Source organism: Amphimedon queenslandica, unplaced genomic scaffold (genome assembly GCF_000090795.2).
Source record: "Amphimedon queenslandica unplaced genomic scaffold, v1.1 AMPQUscaffold_13344, whole genome shotgun sequence".
NCBI classification, from domain to species: Eukaryota; Metazoa; Porifera; class Demospongiae; order Haplosclerida; family Niphatidae; genus Amphimedon; species Amphimedon queenslandica.
This window is the reverse complement of record NW_003546420.1, coordinates 121398-134441: the sequence shown is the minus strand read 5'-3', so window position 1 is coordinate 134441 and position 13044 is coordinate 121398. Positions and strand designations below refer to the sequence as shown.

General features: G+C 34.1%; 4 protein-coding genes across 5 annotated transcripts in view; 2 read left to right on the top strand and 2 right to left on the bottom strand.

Annotated features, from left to right (window-relative positions):
- Positions 1-4227, bottom strand: part of LOC109582934 (uncharacterized) — a 5639-nt gene extending 1412 nt beyond the window's left edge. Inside the window, exons 1-2 of one of the 2 annotated variants that reach the window (XM_019998013.1) lie at positions 3523-4227; positions 2184-3472 (exon numbers count right to left, since the gene is read on the bottom strand). In XM_019998013.1, the coding sequence (XP_019853572.1) occupies positions 2352-3472; positions 3523-3880 (1479 nt within the window). In that variant the 5' untranslated portion in view covers positions 3881-4227 and the 3' untranslated portion in view covers positions 2184-2351. Of the gene's footprint in view, positions 1-2183; positions 3473-3522 lie in introns of those variants that run through there. The other variant, XR_002185292.1, reaches the window with a different exon arrangement.
- LOC109582930 (U6 snRNA phosphodiesterase-like) overlaps positions 1-8967 on the top strand; it is an 11777-nt gene extending 2810 nt beyond the window's left edge. The window contains exons 2-6 of the mRNA XM_019998005.1: positions 4236-4289; positions 4388-4427; positions 7223-7288; positions 8524-8607; positions 8685-8967. Of these exons, the coding sequence (XP_019853564.1) occupies positions 4236-4289; positions 4388-4427; positions 7223-7288; positions 8524-8607; positions 8685-8798 (358 nt within the window). The 3' untranslated portion in view covers positions 8799-8967. The remainder of the gene's footprint in view (positions 1-4235; positions 4290-4387; positions 4428-7222; positions 7289-8523; positions 8608-8684) is intronic.
- On the bottom strand, positions 593-1932 carry LOC109582935 (uncharacterized). Its single transcript, XM_019998016.1, has 2 exons — positions 1420-1932; positions 593-1366 (listed from the first exon to the last, which is right to left on the bottom strand). The coding sequence occupies exons 1-2, from the start codon at positions 1787-1789 to the stop codon at positions 1140-1142; spliced, it is 597 nt and encodes a 198-aa protein (XP_019853575.1). The 5' UTR covers positions 1790-1932; the 3' UTR covers positions 593-1139.
- Positions 8968-9154: 187 nt separating the features above from the next.
- On the top strand, positions 9155-10495 carry LOC100640121 (paired box protein Pax-6-like). Its single transcript, XM_003387482.2, has 3 exons — positions 9155-9429; positions 9582-9775; positions 9884-10495. The coding sequence occupies exons 1-3, from the start codon at positions 9255-9257 to the stop codon at positions 10403-10405; spliced, it is 891 nt and encodes a 296-aa protein (XP_003387530.1). The 5' UTR covers positions 9155-9254; the 3' UTR covers positions 10406-10495.
- The last annotated feature ends 2549 nt before the right edge of the window (positions 10496-13044 follow it).

Sequence of the window (13044 nt, the reverse complement as noted above, 5' to 3'; positions counted from 1 at the left end):
TCACAGTCATTGTGTATTATAGGTTAGAGCTAGAATCAGATTATTGACTTCATTGAAAAAGATCATTTGCTCATGTTAGAGGGAATTGGCCTACATACATATGCATGGAATCAATCACCAATAATTATAAAAGGTTTGTTAAAATCATCATTAAAATTTAAAAGCAAAAAGTTAGCAATAATCACAATCAACAAAGTAATCAGCATTACAAAAAATTATTTATTTCAAAATAAACTAAACATCAGCATTAATAAAATAAAGGTAAATCTCAGCAACAAGAAAAAGAATAACTAATACATAGTTTATGTAGCAATGGATGTCAGTATACTTAATACAATACCAAAAGCTCCAATTAATATTGAAGTGTATGCTACATTGAGATCAAATGGAATGCGCATGCAAACAATGCTTAGTCTGAATCCAAACTTGTGGCTTTGCAAATGCTCGACATATGAATTAACTACATGTATGTCATTATTTCCTAATTTTCCTTCCTCAGTAGCATGATTACTTCCCTCCTTAGTTGTTGAATTATTCTTCACAATGTTTAGTATATATTTCTTTCTTGCTCTTGTGATACCAGCTGCACGAATACAAGGATAGATAAACATAAAAACATTTGAAATGGAAAGAAGGACAAGTAGACACATCTGTCCATCACTAAAATGGACTCCAGGTTGATTGTGAGCTTGTGTTGCTCTGATGTGTAGTAGAATAGCTTCAATGGAGAGAGCAATCATTAGAAATGAAGTGACGATGTAGAACACCCAATGAATGAAGAACCAGAACTGGAAATAATCAAGAGTTTTTGTTGCACGTTTAATAAATTTATCATCATCTTGTTCTATTAGTATTTCTAAATTGCCTGTAGACTTTGCTGCTTTAATTTTATTCTGAATCCCGTACATTATTTTGGCAAATATAAAGCAACTGATAACACTACACCAGTGTGAATAAAAGAATATGAACACAGTAACACCTTCAAACCATGGATATGAAATTGTGTTATTCTTTTCCTTGGAAGGAGGCCTAACCTCTTTAGTATACTGTAAGCAAAGGAAGAGAAGCCATGTAGCAAGCAAAAAGAGGAGATTTGCTGTGAGAAACACATAGAAGTATATACACTCTTTTCCTTCTAATTAAGTGGTAATATGAGGATCAGTATCATCAGTAGTGCTCTTAGTACTATCATGAAATGGATGGAATAACTTTTTATCTTTACAGCAAATGTAATGATGAATTAGTGGAAAGCAGAAGATAGCATATGATAGAGCACCAGAGACCAAAATAAAGAGAAAGGTGAATTTGGCAAGATCATCAAATGGCTGGACTGCTTGGCGTGTGACTGTATAATTAATATAATCACCTAAACACAGAATAGTAATATAACACAATGCTAACTAATCTTGTCATTCTTACCTTCATTGCTCCTCATAACTATTACTGGTACTTTGGTATTGTTAGGATCATCACTGTGAAACTCAAATATAAAACACATATCATAATATTCCATTGGACATGCTATCCAGTCATAAAGGAACACAGCTAAAGGAGAGATATTGACTGCTAACCCCAATAACCCTGTAAATATGATGGTATATACAATTTGCAAACACTTTATGCAGCTGCTGCTGCTGCTTAAATCTGAGTGAATATATTGAAATGTGATTATGCTAAGAAAACGAAACAATGAACTCAATGAACAGCATTTTCTTAAATAACTTTCCTTTGCAGGTTTCCTATCTTTCATTGTATTTGATCCTGAACTTTTATCTTCTTTTTTAACCATGGTTGCCCGAGTGGTTGCCTCAGCAGTGATGTACAGTCACCTGATGACACACACCCACTTATTCCATTCTACACACCTGATACTATACAGACACTCACTAGAAAAGAGGTCTATTATTTTATGTTCAAAGGTCATGTAGTGTAGTAACTAATGCTGTACAGTATGTATTATACTATTATCTTTTATCTATACCTGGTTCTGTATAAACTGTTTTTCTTTCATTGTTGGTAGAGTAACTCCCAATGTCTCATGACCTTAGTCTACTCATACGATGGACTGTATCCATTACATCTTATTTATTATGAACCCAAGACATGTAGGTTCAGTTTCATCACAATATCAGTAGCAAAAACAAAATGAATATAAATTAAGAGTAGCAATAAACTGTAGCAGCAGTATAAAGAGTAAAAATAGCAAGTAAATTAATGTGTGCATATACTTGTAAAAGGTACATAAAATAATTAAAATGAAAATCAGCATAACAATTAAGCAGCAAAATTACTGTACAGGAAAATATCAAACAACAACTAGCCACACAGTAGCAATAAAAATATGCCAATTTTTAAGTAGCAACAGTTGTTAACACACTCAGAACAATACCAAAAACTCCAATTAGTATTGAAGTGTATGCTACATTGAGATTGAATGGAATGTGTATACAAGCAATGTTTAGTCTAAATCCAAAATCACGACTCTGCAGGTACTTGACGTATGAATCTACTTTTTCTTTTTGGTCAGTTTTTGCATAATCCCTCATAAGGTGCCGTATATATTTCTTCCTTGCTCTTGTGATGCTTGCTGCTTGAAAGCACGGGTAAATGAACATGAGGACATTAGATATAGACCATATAATGAGTAGTGGAATCTCATAGACACTGAAATGGACTCCAGGTTGAATATGGTGCTGTGTTGCCCTAATGTGTAACAGAATAGCTTCAATGGAGAGAGCAATCATTAGGAATGAAGTGACAATGTAGAATATCCAATGAATGAAGAACCAGAACTGGAAAATAGAAAGTGCCTTTGTAGCTCTTTTAAGGAAAGTTTTGTCGTCATTTATCAAGTCTGGCAGTGTCACAGTTGAAGTGATGTCCTTTTTTTGTTCATTAATTTTTCTCTGAATCCCGTACATAATTTTTGAGAATATGAAGCAACTAACGATAGTACACAAATGAGAATAGAAGTACAGAGCAGCTGATGCTATTTCATATTTTTTATTTTTCTCTGTTTTGCTGCTTGTTTTATTTCCTTGTGTTTCTTTATGAACCCCATAATGATACTGTGCATAAAAGAATATAACTACCATTGCACCCCAGAAGATGATGTTTAACGAAAGGAAGAAAAAAAACCAGAAATGTTTAGTAAGCTTATAACTACAGAAAACACAGAAAACTTCTGTGCTATCATCATCATCATCATCATCATCATCATCATTGCATGTACAATTACAAGTAATTTCATTAAATGGATGGGGAATGCCTTCATTGTCTTCTAGTGCTTCATATCCATCGCATCTCCATTTTGAAAAGTGAAAGTGGTCACTAAAGTAATGCCATATCAGTGCAATGATGAAGATGAGGTAAGACACAAAGGTGGAGAAACAAATGGAAAGTAACGTGAACTTTGCTAGATCATTGAATGGCTGGACTGCTGTACGTGTGACTTCTCTATCAAGATAATCACCTATGAAGTATATTATAAATTAAATATCAAGAGAAATTAAAGTATCTTACCATCATGATCATCTTTTGATCTTAATACAATTTCAGGTACTTTAGAGCTGTTTGGATTACTGCTATGAAATTGAAGTGTATAGCAAATATTATAATAATTTATAGGACAGTGATACCAATCACTTATAAATAAAACAGTTGGAAAAATATTAATAAAAAGTCCACAAAGAATAGTGAATGCGGCCATATATAATATGACTAAGATTGAGCAGCAAACTTTACAACGTTTCTTTTCATCTTCATCTTCAATTTTGACATCTGGTACATATTGGCAAGTAAAAAAGGATAGGATGTAGAACAATACATATAAAAAAGATCTGAAACAAGAGATAAATTTGTCAGAGCAATCACAAGCCATCTTGAAATGAGATATAGAGGAGGTCAAGTTGGTGAAGAAGACAGTTGAGTTTATCTATACACGATGACACCAATCATGAATAACATTAACATTTCCCTGCCAATAATGCCTTTGTTTTTATATGCTACACATTTATTGTTATTATCATGACGATACAATTTTTGATGTTGACATGTCATTATCATTTAAATGTATGCTTGTATATACATGTACATCCATTCCTGTAGTGAACAGACCTAAAACCTCCTGTCTCTTGTACTAATCTACTTAAATATAAACCCATTATGTTTTTATCTTTATATTAATTGTATATCCACCCATTATTTATCACACAAACTTGTTTTTGTTTTCATAGGTTTCCTGTTTCATTTGATGGTCTAGTATTTTATGTCAATGATGATACGTCAAGGTTAGTTCACTCATCAATCAATCTTACTACATTCATCTTACCCCCTTCTCCTCCCTCCCTCTCCCTTCCCTCCCCCTCCTCCTCCCCCTCCCCCTCAGGTCGTTCCTAGGTCTACATGTACAGGAAGGCCATCAAGAGGTGAGAGGTTACCCACACACAACATCAATAAACTAATAATAAACATGACCTGTACACGTGTGCAGCGACACTAACAGGTTAAAGTTAATTGATATAAATATGTGATGTTGTGACTGACATTAATGCATGTATGTACCCAGACTGATAATGTTTTTTATATTTATTTGATTATTAATTTCATCTAATCAGTTCTGATTGTCATGCACTTTTGACGTATTTAATTATAAACGTAAACATTAAATACTAACACTTTTGATTTAAATAATAATAATAATAATAATAATAATAATAATAATAATAATAATAATAATAATAATAATAATAATAACAATAATAATGTATTATTATTATTATTATGAGAGGAAGTTTGAAACATAGTAATAATAATAAAGAATTCGCTTTTACAAAATATAAATTTAAAGGTTTATAAATTATAGTTTATACAGTAATTTTGTTGTTAATTCTAAGTAACTTAGAGAAATAGAATTCATGACACTATTGTGTACTGACTCTGACAGTAGCAGTATGATATTCATAATCAACACTGTATGTGTGTGTGTGTGTGTGTGTGTGTGTGTGTGTGTATTTTCATTAATGAATATAATGGACACTGGAACTACCTACCAGTAGATATAGAACTGTCTTGTATGATCTCTAACTACATTCATTTGTACTAACAATATTAATAGTATAATATGTACTGTATCACTGTATGCTGTAGTACTGGTATTAACTTATTAACTTTGCTACTTTTTAAAAACGGCCATAACTTGAAAAATTGAAGTCGGAATAAGCTCAAACTTTCTACACAGCCTAAGGGCATCAATATGTATCAGAAAATGTAATAAAAATTTGGTGTGATTTCAGAGCCATTTTTTGAAAAAAACCATGGGCTATAGCCTTGGGTAATTTTCAGAATTTTGCCGTTTTCTTAAAATGGCTGTAACTTGAAAAATTGAAGTCGGAATCAGCTCAAACTTTCTACACTGCATAAGGGCATCAATATGTATCAGAAAATGTAATAAAAATTTGGGATGATTTTGGAGCCATTTTTTTAGAAAAAACCATGGGCTATATAGCCTTGGGTATTTTTCATAAATGAGCATATTTCTTGAAATTGCTAATGTTCTGTATTTTGTAAACAGTTTAATTCATTCCATCAACAGTTACTAATACGTTACTATGACAACAGGGAGTAGGCAGTATCCATTACTTTGTGTAACATTATCCTCAAACCATTTAACTGCCCCTGGGGCATCCCTCCCTCCCTCTCTCTTCCTTTATATCAATCAGTGTCCATTAGTATAACTATTCACTCACTGATCTATTATTATTGATTTCATTAGAATCCCCCAGTCTCCCACATACAATGGTCACTTGATTCCTATTGAACTGTTGGAATTTACAACAATTCAATTTTGTAAATATATACATACATACGACCCCTTTTCCCCCTCTCTCTCTCCCTCTGATACCTTATGCATGCATGTTAATGTACATGTATGTATTTCTATCCTTTTGCAATCCAATTGAGCGGAGACAGTGAGGCTATTAGCCTGACATTAGTAACTTCATTGTCTCATTATGCAACGTCTAGTGTCCAGAGTATGTCTTTATAAGTAATCCATTGACTGTACATTAGTACAGGTACATATACTGTGAAGTGCCTGTCCTTAATATTGGCTATATTGTTTCCTTATATTCAAGTGTTATCTTTCATGTCATTGGCTTTATTATTAATTATTTAATGAAGTTTTCTCATTACAGCTAGTCTATTGGCGCTTTCATATGAATACCTACCAGTGACGTGTGTGTGTGTGTTCATGAACCCACTATCTCTTATCATCACTAATATTGATGCTATATATAGTAATACAGTCATTATTAATATTATAGCCTATATCAGTACATGTAATACTGTGTGATGCATATTGAGGTCATTGCCATATTTGGTTATCATTAATTCTAATGAAATTTAAAGTCTTACTACTACTGATAATATCTTGAGGCTATTGCTAACAATAAACTTATTATTAGCACAGCAACAAGGACTAAACCCTTTTATACCTTAAAATATAAACAAACTGACAATAAAAGTTTTTTATTTCCAGACTTTGTGTCATTTACTTCTGTCCCACAGAAGCAGAATAACCTCATTAATATAGTACAGTTATTACTGATACTGCTTCATGAGTCTTAATTGTTAACTTAGTGTCTATACTGTAGTTAGTAGATCATTGAAGATGTTGTTAAGATTGTGTGTGTGTTTAGATGATGATAAGTGAGTGAAGTGTATATGTGTCATTAATGAACGTGTGTTGAATACTGTGATCTCTTTAATTAAGGAAATACTAATCTTTGTTTACTACACATCAGTACCAACAGTAATGAGTTATCTCATCTCATTATACATTATACACACTATATTATGTGTATGTAATAGAGTCTAATACTTGTTCCTGTACTTTCAGTATCCAGTGATTATTAATAATTGAACTGGTAGAAGATTGGAATAATTTCATAGTTGGATGATGATAATAATTATTATTATTGTTGTTGTTTGTCTTTGATGTGGTTGGTATGGTTACAGTAAAGGTGCTTGAATCAGTACAATATGCTAACTCAATAAGCTGATGTGTATCAATGGAATAATGTAAACATATTAATTATTATTTACTACTCTTCTTTGATGTTATTTATTATTAAGACTTCCATATCTCCCTCTTAATCTCCCCTTCTCAAACTCCCCCTATCTCTCCCTCTCTCTCCCTCTCTCTCTCTCTCTTCCTCTCCAGTTATGTTCTATAGTTGATGATATAGACAGGATATTTGAGAAATTTAAACTACCGAAATTCTACACAGTAAGTCTTCTCCAGGTGGAGTATCCTGCCCTACTCATCCATCAATAATAATATTGTCTATTATCACATGAAGTAACTGACCTCCATTTGCATGTTTGCTAGTTAATGAAATACTTCAAAGTGCTACGTCATTTTATTATCAAAAACATTAACAAACTACCTCTATCCCTCCTTTCCTGTCTCTAACATACAGTATATGTTGTTGTGACACAGTTCTATTAATATCCGTTAGTCAGTGATAATAAGAACATGTGCATCCTCAAACTTATCTCTCCTAATTCAATCTCCTTTGACAGCACTTTCACTGATCCTCTTTGCCTGCCTAGTCAGTTTCCTCTAGCCTATATCAGCATAATATCTATCCTCTTCTTATTATTATAATTATCAGAGAAATGTACAGATACATGTACATGTACATGTATGTTCATGTTTTAGTTAGCGAGTTATTGTGTTGTATGTATTACTACTAATAACGAAGACTTTTAAAAGGTTTTTTCCCACACATACTAATTCCTTCATTAGCTGTTACTATACAATGAATTATCCCATTGACCATTAATGGTAGCACACACCAGTATTACTATACACACTGTATTGAGTATATCTCATAACCTTTAATATATAATAGTGCCTGACAGTCGCCCACGGGCTCTATTAACAATAAAGTGATTTAAACATTAAAGAGTTGAGGAGGTGGCAAAGTTGGAGTTGAACAAAAAGAAGAGGTGGTTATTAAGGAAATCATGTAATTGAAGTTTAACAGCTTAACTAGTACTGTGCATGTTTGACCGGCCAGGGAGATAGGGTGGGATGTGACTAATAAATCCAGTTGTTAGGTTGGGCTGGTTTTGTGTGTGTGAAAATATTAACACTTCATATTTATAATGATTATATATATAGTACTTGTATTATTGTATGGACACACTCTTCATTGTCTGTGAATTAATTGGCTGTTTGTTTGTACATTCTTGACTGACTTATCCGTCAATTCATGACTTCATGTCCTTGCTCCCTGATAATGATCCTCACTGAAAAACAACTTTAAGAAAAACAGCTTTGTGGTTGGGCTGATAAACAGTCTCATTTATGGCTAATAATAATAATAGCAACAGTTTGGTATACAAGAACATAAAAAATTTTTAATAATAATAGCAACAGTTTGGTATATATAGTTTGTAGCAAAATGATGCTTTAATATTAACCTTCTTTTTATTTTTATTTTATAACTTTTTAAGGAGAGATCATTCCATGTGTCACTGTACTGGGCACTGGGTAACATATTGCCTTCAATAAACCAAGAACTGGAGGCTAAATTAAAGGTATATGTATGTGCTATAGAAAGGCATAGTATCATCATTATTATTATGTTGTTGTTGTTGTTTTTGTTTTTGTTTAGTTGTTGTGGAAAGAATGTCTACTAGAGAATGACTTTACAGAAGAACTAACTGTCAATGTATCATCCATTAGTTGTAAATGTGGAAATAAACAATTCACATTCAATCTAACATAAAATCACATGTCCAATGTTGTTTTTAAAAGTAAAAGTGGTTAAATCATTCAATTAGTCAGATTCCAAGGAATAGGTTTATATACCTGTGGGGAATTCTAAACATTCAAGGAGTGTACACACACAATCACCAGTCATAACTGAGCCACTTGCTGCAGTGGTGTACCTGAAGCCAATTGGTGTGTGTGTGTGTGTGTACATGCTCTTATTTGGCTTGTATTTGTGAACTGTTGCTAGTGATTGTCAAACCCTTTAATGTGCTAATAAACCTTAATTGCCTAGAGTGAGGAGACAGGTTGACAGACATCGCTAATGAAGAAGCTATAGAACCTCTCAGCGTAAAGGAAGAGGAGGAGAAACCTAATGAGAGAGAGAAGGGGATAAAGAGGACTGCAAAACCAGAAGACAACTTAGTATAACCTTCAGAGAAGAGACTCATTAAGACAAAAGGCCATCATCATGTTCACCATTGAGAGATTACTGAATCTGCAACCAACCAAGAGCAGCAAGCCTCCAGCTGAGAAATATGTTGATCTGACTATTGGAGAGAAGGAAGAGAGGAGACACAAGCAAAGGTATACCTCTTCTTGTGACAGTGCAGCAGAATCTGATAAAGACTCCATCATCAGTGATGGTAAGCAAAAAGCACATTTATTAACATGCTACATGCAAAGACATTGCAGTATACATACAAGCAATGCAAATTTTACATGCACTGATTCATATTGTATCTTATCTGATTCACATTGTATCTTATCTGATCATATCTTGCATCATTTTCTGCAGATTATTCCACTTCACCAGTGCAGTCACCCAAAGGATCAGTCAACATTATCATGAAATCAAAGAGAAACAGGACAACATTCACTGCCCATCAGTTGGATGAGCTTGAGATGATATTCAGACAAACCCATTATCCTGATGTACTCCTCCGGGAGAAACTAGCACAGAGAATTGGACTGCCTGAATCAAGAGTGCAGGTACATACACATAATCCATGTAATTTCATAATTGCATTATAATTATTTCCATAATTGCATTTGCAGCTCTATTGGTATATTTTACTCTTTTCTTCTTTTCTGTTGCAGGTTTGGTTTCAGAATCGTAGAGCAAAATGGAGGAAAAGAGAGAAGCTCATAGCTGCAGCAGATGCACAAATGAAAGCTTTATCCAACAATCACTCCATTCACCACTCCAATCCTTCTCCTTCTCTCTCTATTCCACCTGCAGCAACTCCTGCTGGTCTCTATTGGTCACCAGCAGCTAATAGCGTCACACCAACTTGGACCTTACCCACTGCAACTCCAGGCTCCATCATCTCCCCATCTCATCTCCCTGGAGCTGCCACATCAAGATTATCCCAACCACCTCCATTAATTCCACTCTCCTCTATCAACAGTTGTTCTCCTACTAGCAGCACTACAGGAGGTAGTCTATTGTCCACACTCACTAGTAACAATAGTGCAATACTGTCACCTCCATTGCTACAGAGGAGGGAAGGAGGGAGCAGTAATGGTGCTGGCGTACTGATGGCAGCTGCTGGCGTAAACCCATTCTCATTATACCTCTCAACATTAACTCCTCAGCAATCAATAATAATCCAACAATAAAATATATATTCATTATTTTTATATTCTTTTTAAAGTTATATTTTTATCAATATTGATTCTCAATAATAAATCTTTTCAAATTCAATTTAAGTTGATGAACTAACTCAGCCATTAGTCCATAGCATAAACAGCACAAGCTATCATTATCAACAGCTTTTCTGAGAGAGGAAGTTTGATGTCTTTGTTTTTGGGTCATTATTGTTTGTAGCTGATAAAAGAATGCTTGCCTGCCAGGTCTGTGTACATCACAATCCCATGTATGCCATGTATGCCTATCCATCTGAAGACAACAGTCAATAGATACTCCCACACTTCCAGTCACCACTCCACTAGTTTAGTGCTTAAGGCAATCCAACTTTAACTTGATGCATTCAATCAGTAAAACTTGACACATTTATCAAGCAAAAGATTGAGATGAATAGGACATTTTTAAAAGACCCAATTTCTTGTTACAAACTCATTTACTTACAATCTAAAGAAGCTTTGTCATGCAATTGCTGATAGATACCACCTAATGTGATCACCTCTCCTACACATTCATTGAAGTGCAGGTGGACAGGCTTCGTCATTATTATTATTATTATTATTATTATTATTATTATTATTTTAAAGGGAGTAAATTATGCGTCATTACCCAATTAATATTTATTTGGAACACTAGCTCTACTAGCCTAAGATGCCTGAAGTAATAATGAAGTCACCCACACATCAGAGGGTCACAACTACAACAACCCATTATCTTTAATTGGTTGTTTAGCAACAATCTAATAATTATGTGAAAGATCCTGCAAACCAGCGACTGACCAGTGATGTCACAAACTTCCTGACCAATCAGGTCGCTCGGATCACATGGTGTCAAAGTCTGTACCTGACTGGCCTAAGTTCAAAAATTCCTGTCATGTTGGGTCTTCATGAAAGAGCAATAAAGAGCCACTAATTCAATAAATTAAACATAATAACAGTCTTTGTGTAAAGAAACATTGGCGGCACAAGTGTATCACATTACAGCTGGAGTATGATTCATTGAATAACCTAATGCAATAAGGAACATTGGATTAGGATCCACTGCAGACTGGGAGGCTCAGAGCCCTCTGTTAGCAATCTAATAACAAGAGGACACTGACTGTCATGATGAGGATACACCTGAAATACAACCATGTATATGTACATGTATCCATCATCAAAAGTCCCCAATGGATGTATACAATAGTCAGTTCATACCATATATGGAGCTATTATCATATTATTGAGCCTATTGTCTGACTGAGGTATATAGAGAGATTTGGTGGTTTTCAATGTACATCACATCATAGACCAGTTGAATGTACTTGTACAGGAGTTCCACTTCAAATTTTGTTATGATATGATGATGATGGAATAGCTAGACAACAACATTGCAATTAATTAAAATGATTATTGGAATACAAACAGAAATATTGACACATTCCAATCCAATTAGTTAGTACATGCTCATCAGAAGGTCTGCAAGAAAAAGAACAAAATAAACAAGACTCACTCCATCATGTGACGTACTGTACTGACCAATTCTCAGGTTTTAGTTCTAATGATTCACTAGGGGATTTTGCCAAGTTTTAGCAAAAATGAAAAGTAGAAAATTCTCAATTTTTATTACATTTTCTGATACATATACATGTACTTATGTTGTGTAGAAAGTTTGAGCTGATTCCGATCAAGTTTGGATTTTTTTACGAATTTTTAAAGTTGCTCCAAAATCGGGCAAAAGTCCCTGTACTATAGTACATGGTCTTGGGCCAAATTTCACCAAAATTAAAAAGAAGAGAATTCTTCATTTTTATAACTTTATCTGATGCATATACATGTTCTTATGTTGTGTAGAAAGTTTGAGCTGATTCCGATCAAGTTTGAATTTTTTACGAATTTTTAAAGTTGCTCCAAAATCGGGCAAAAGTCCCTGTACTATAGTACAGGGATTTCGGCCAAATTTCACCAAAATTAGAAAGTAGAGAATTCTCAATTTTTATTACATTTTCTGATACATATACATGTTCTTATGTTGTGTAGAAAGTTTGAACTGATTCCGATCAAATTTGGATTTTTAATGAATTTTAAAAGTTACTGGAAACTGAAGTGCAGTGTTAGTTTGAGAAGGCGTGTCTTCTGTATTGATGCCCCGCCCACACAATTAAAAGGCATGCAAATGCAGCAGTTTGAGGACCTTTCATTTGTTGAGGAGATTCCTAATAAAGATGATATAGAGTGTCCAGTTTGTCTCAATATCTTCACGGATCCACACCAAGTATCATGTTGTGGTCATAATTTCTGCGGGTCTTGTATTGAGAGCGTCAAAATAAAAACACATCAAGCTTCCTGTCCTTTGTGTAAAGAAACAGTTTTTCAGACATTCCCTGACAAGAAATGTTCTCTAATGATAGACGCATTAGAAGTATACTGTATTCATAAGAGTAGGGGCTGTCAGTGGACTGGGAAATTGAAGAACGTTTCAGCTCATCTGAGCCAGGGGGAAAGGGAAGGTGAATGTGACTATCAAGAAGTGAAATGTAAACACGAGGACTGTCAACAACAGTATCAGCGCCATAACCTTTCCCAGCATGAACTGGAGGTGTGTCCATATAGACCATACGAGTGTGAACACTGTA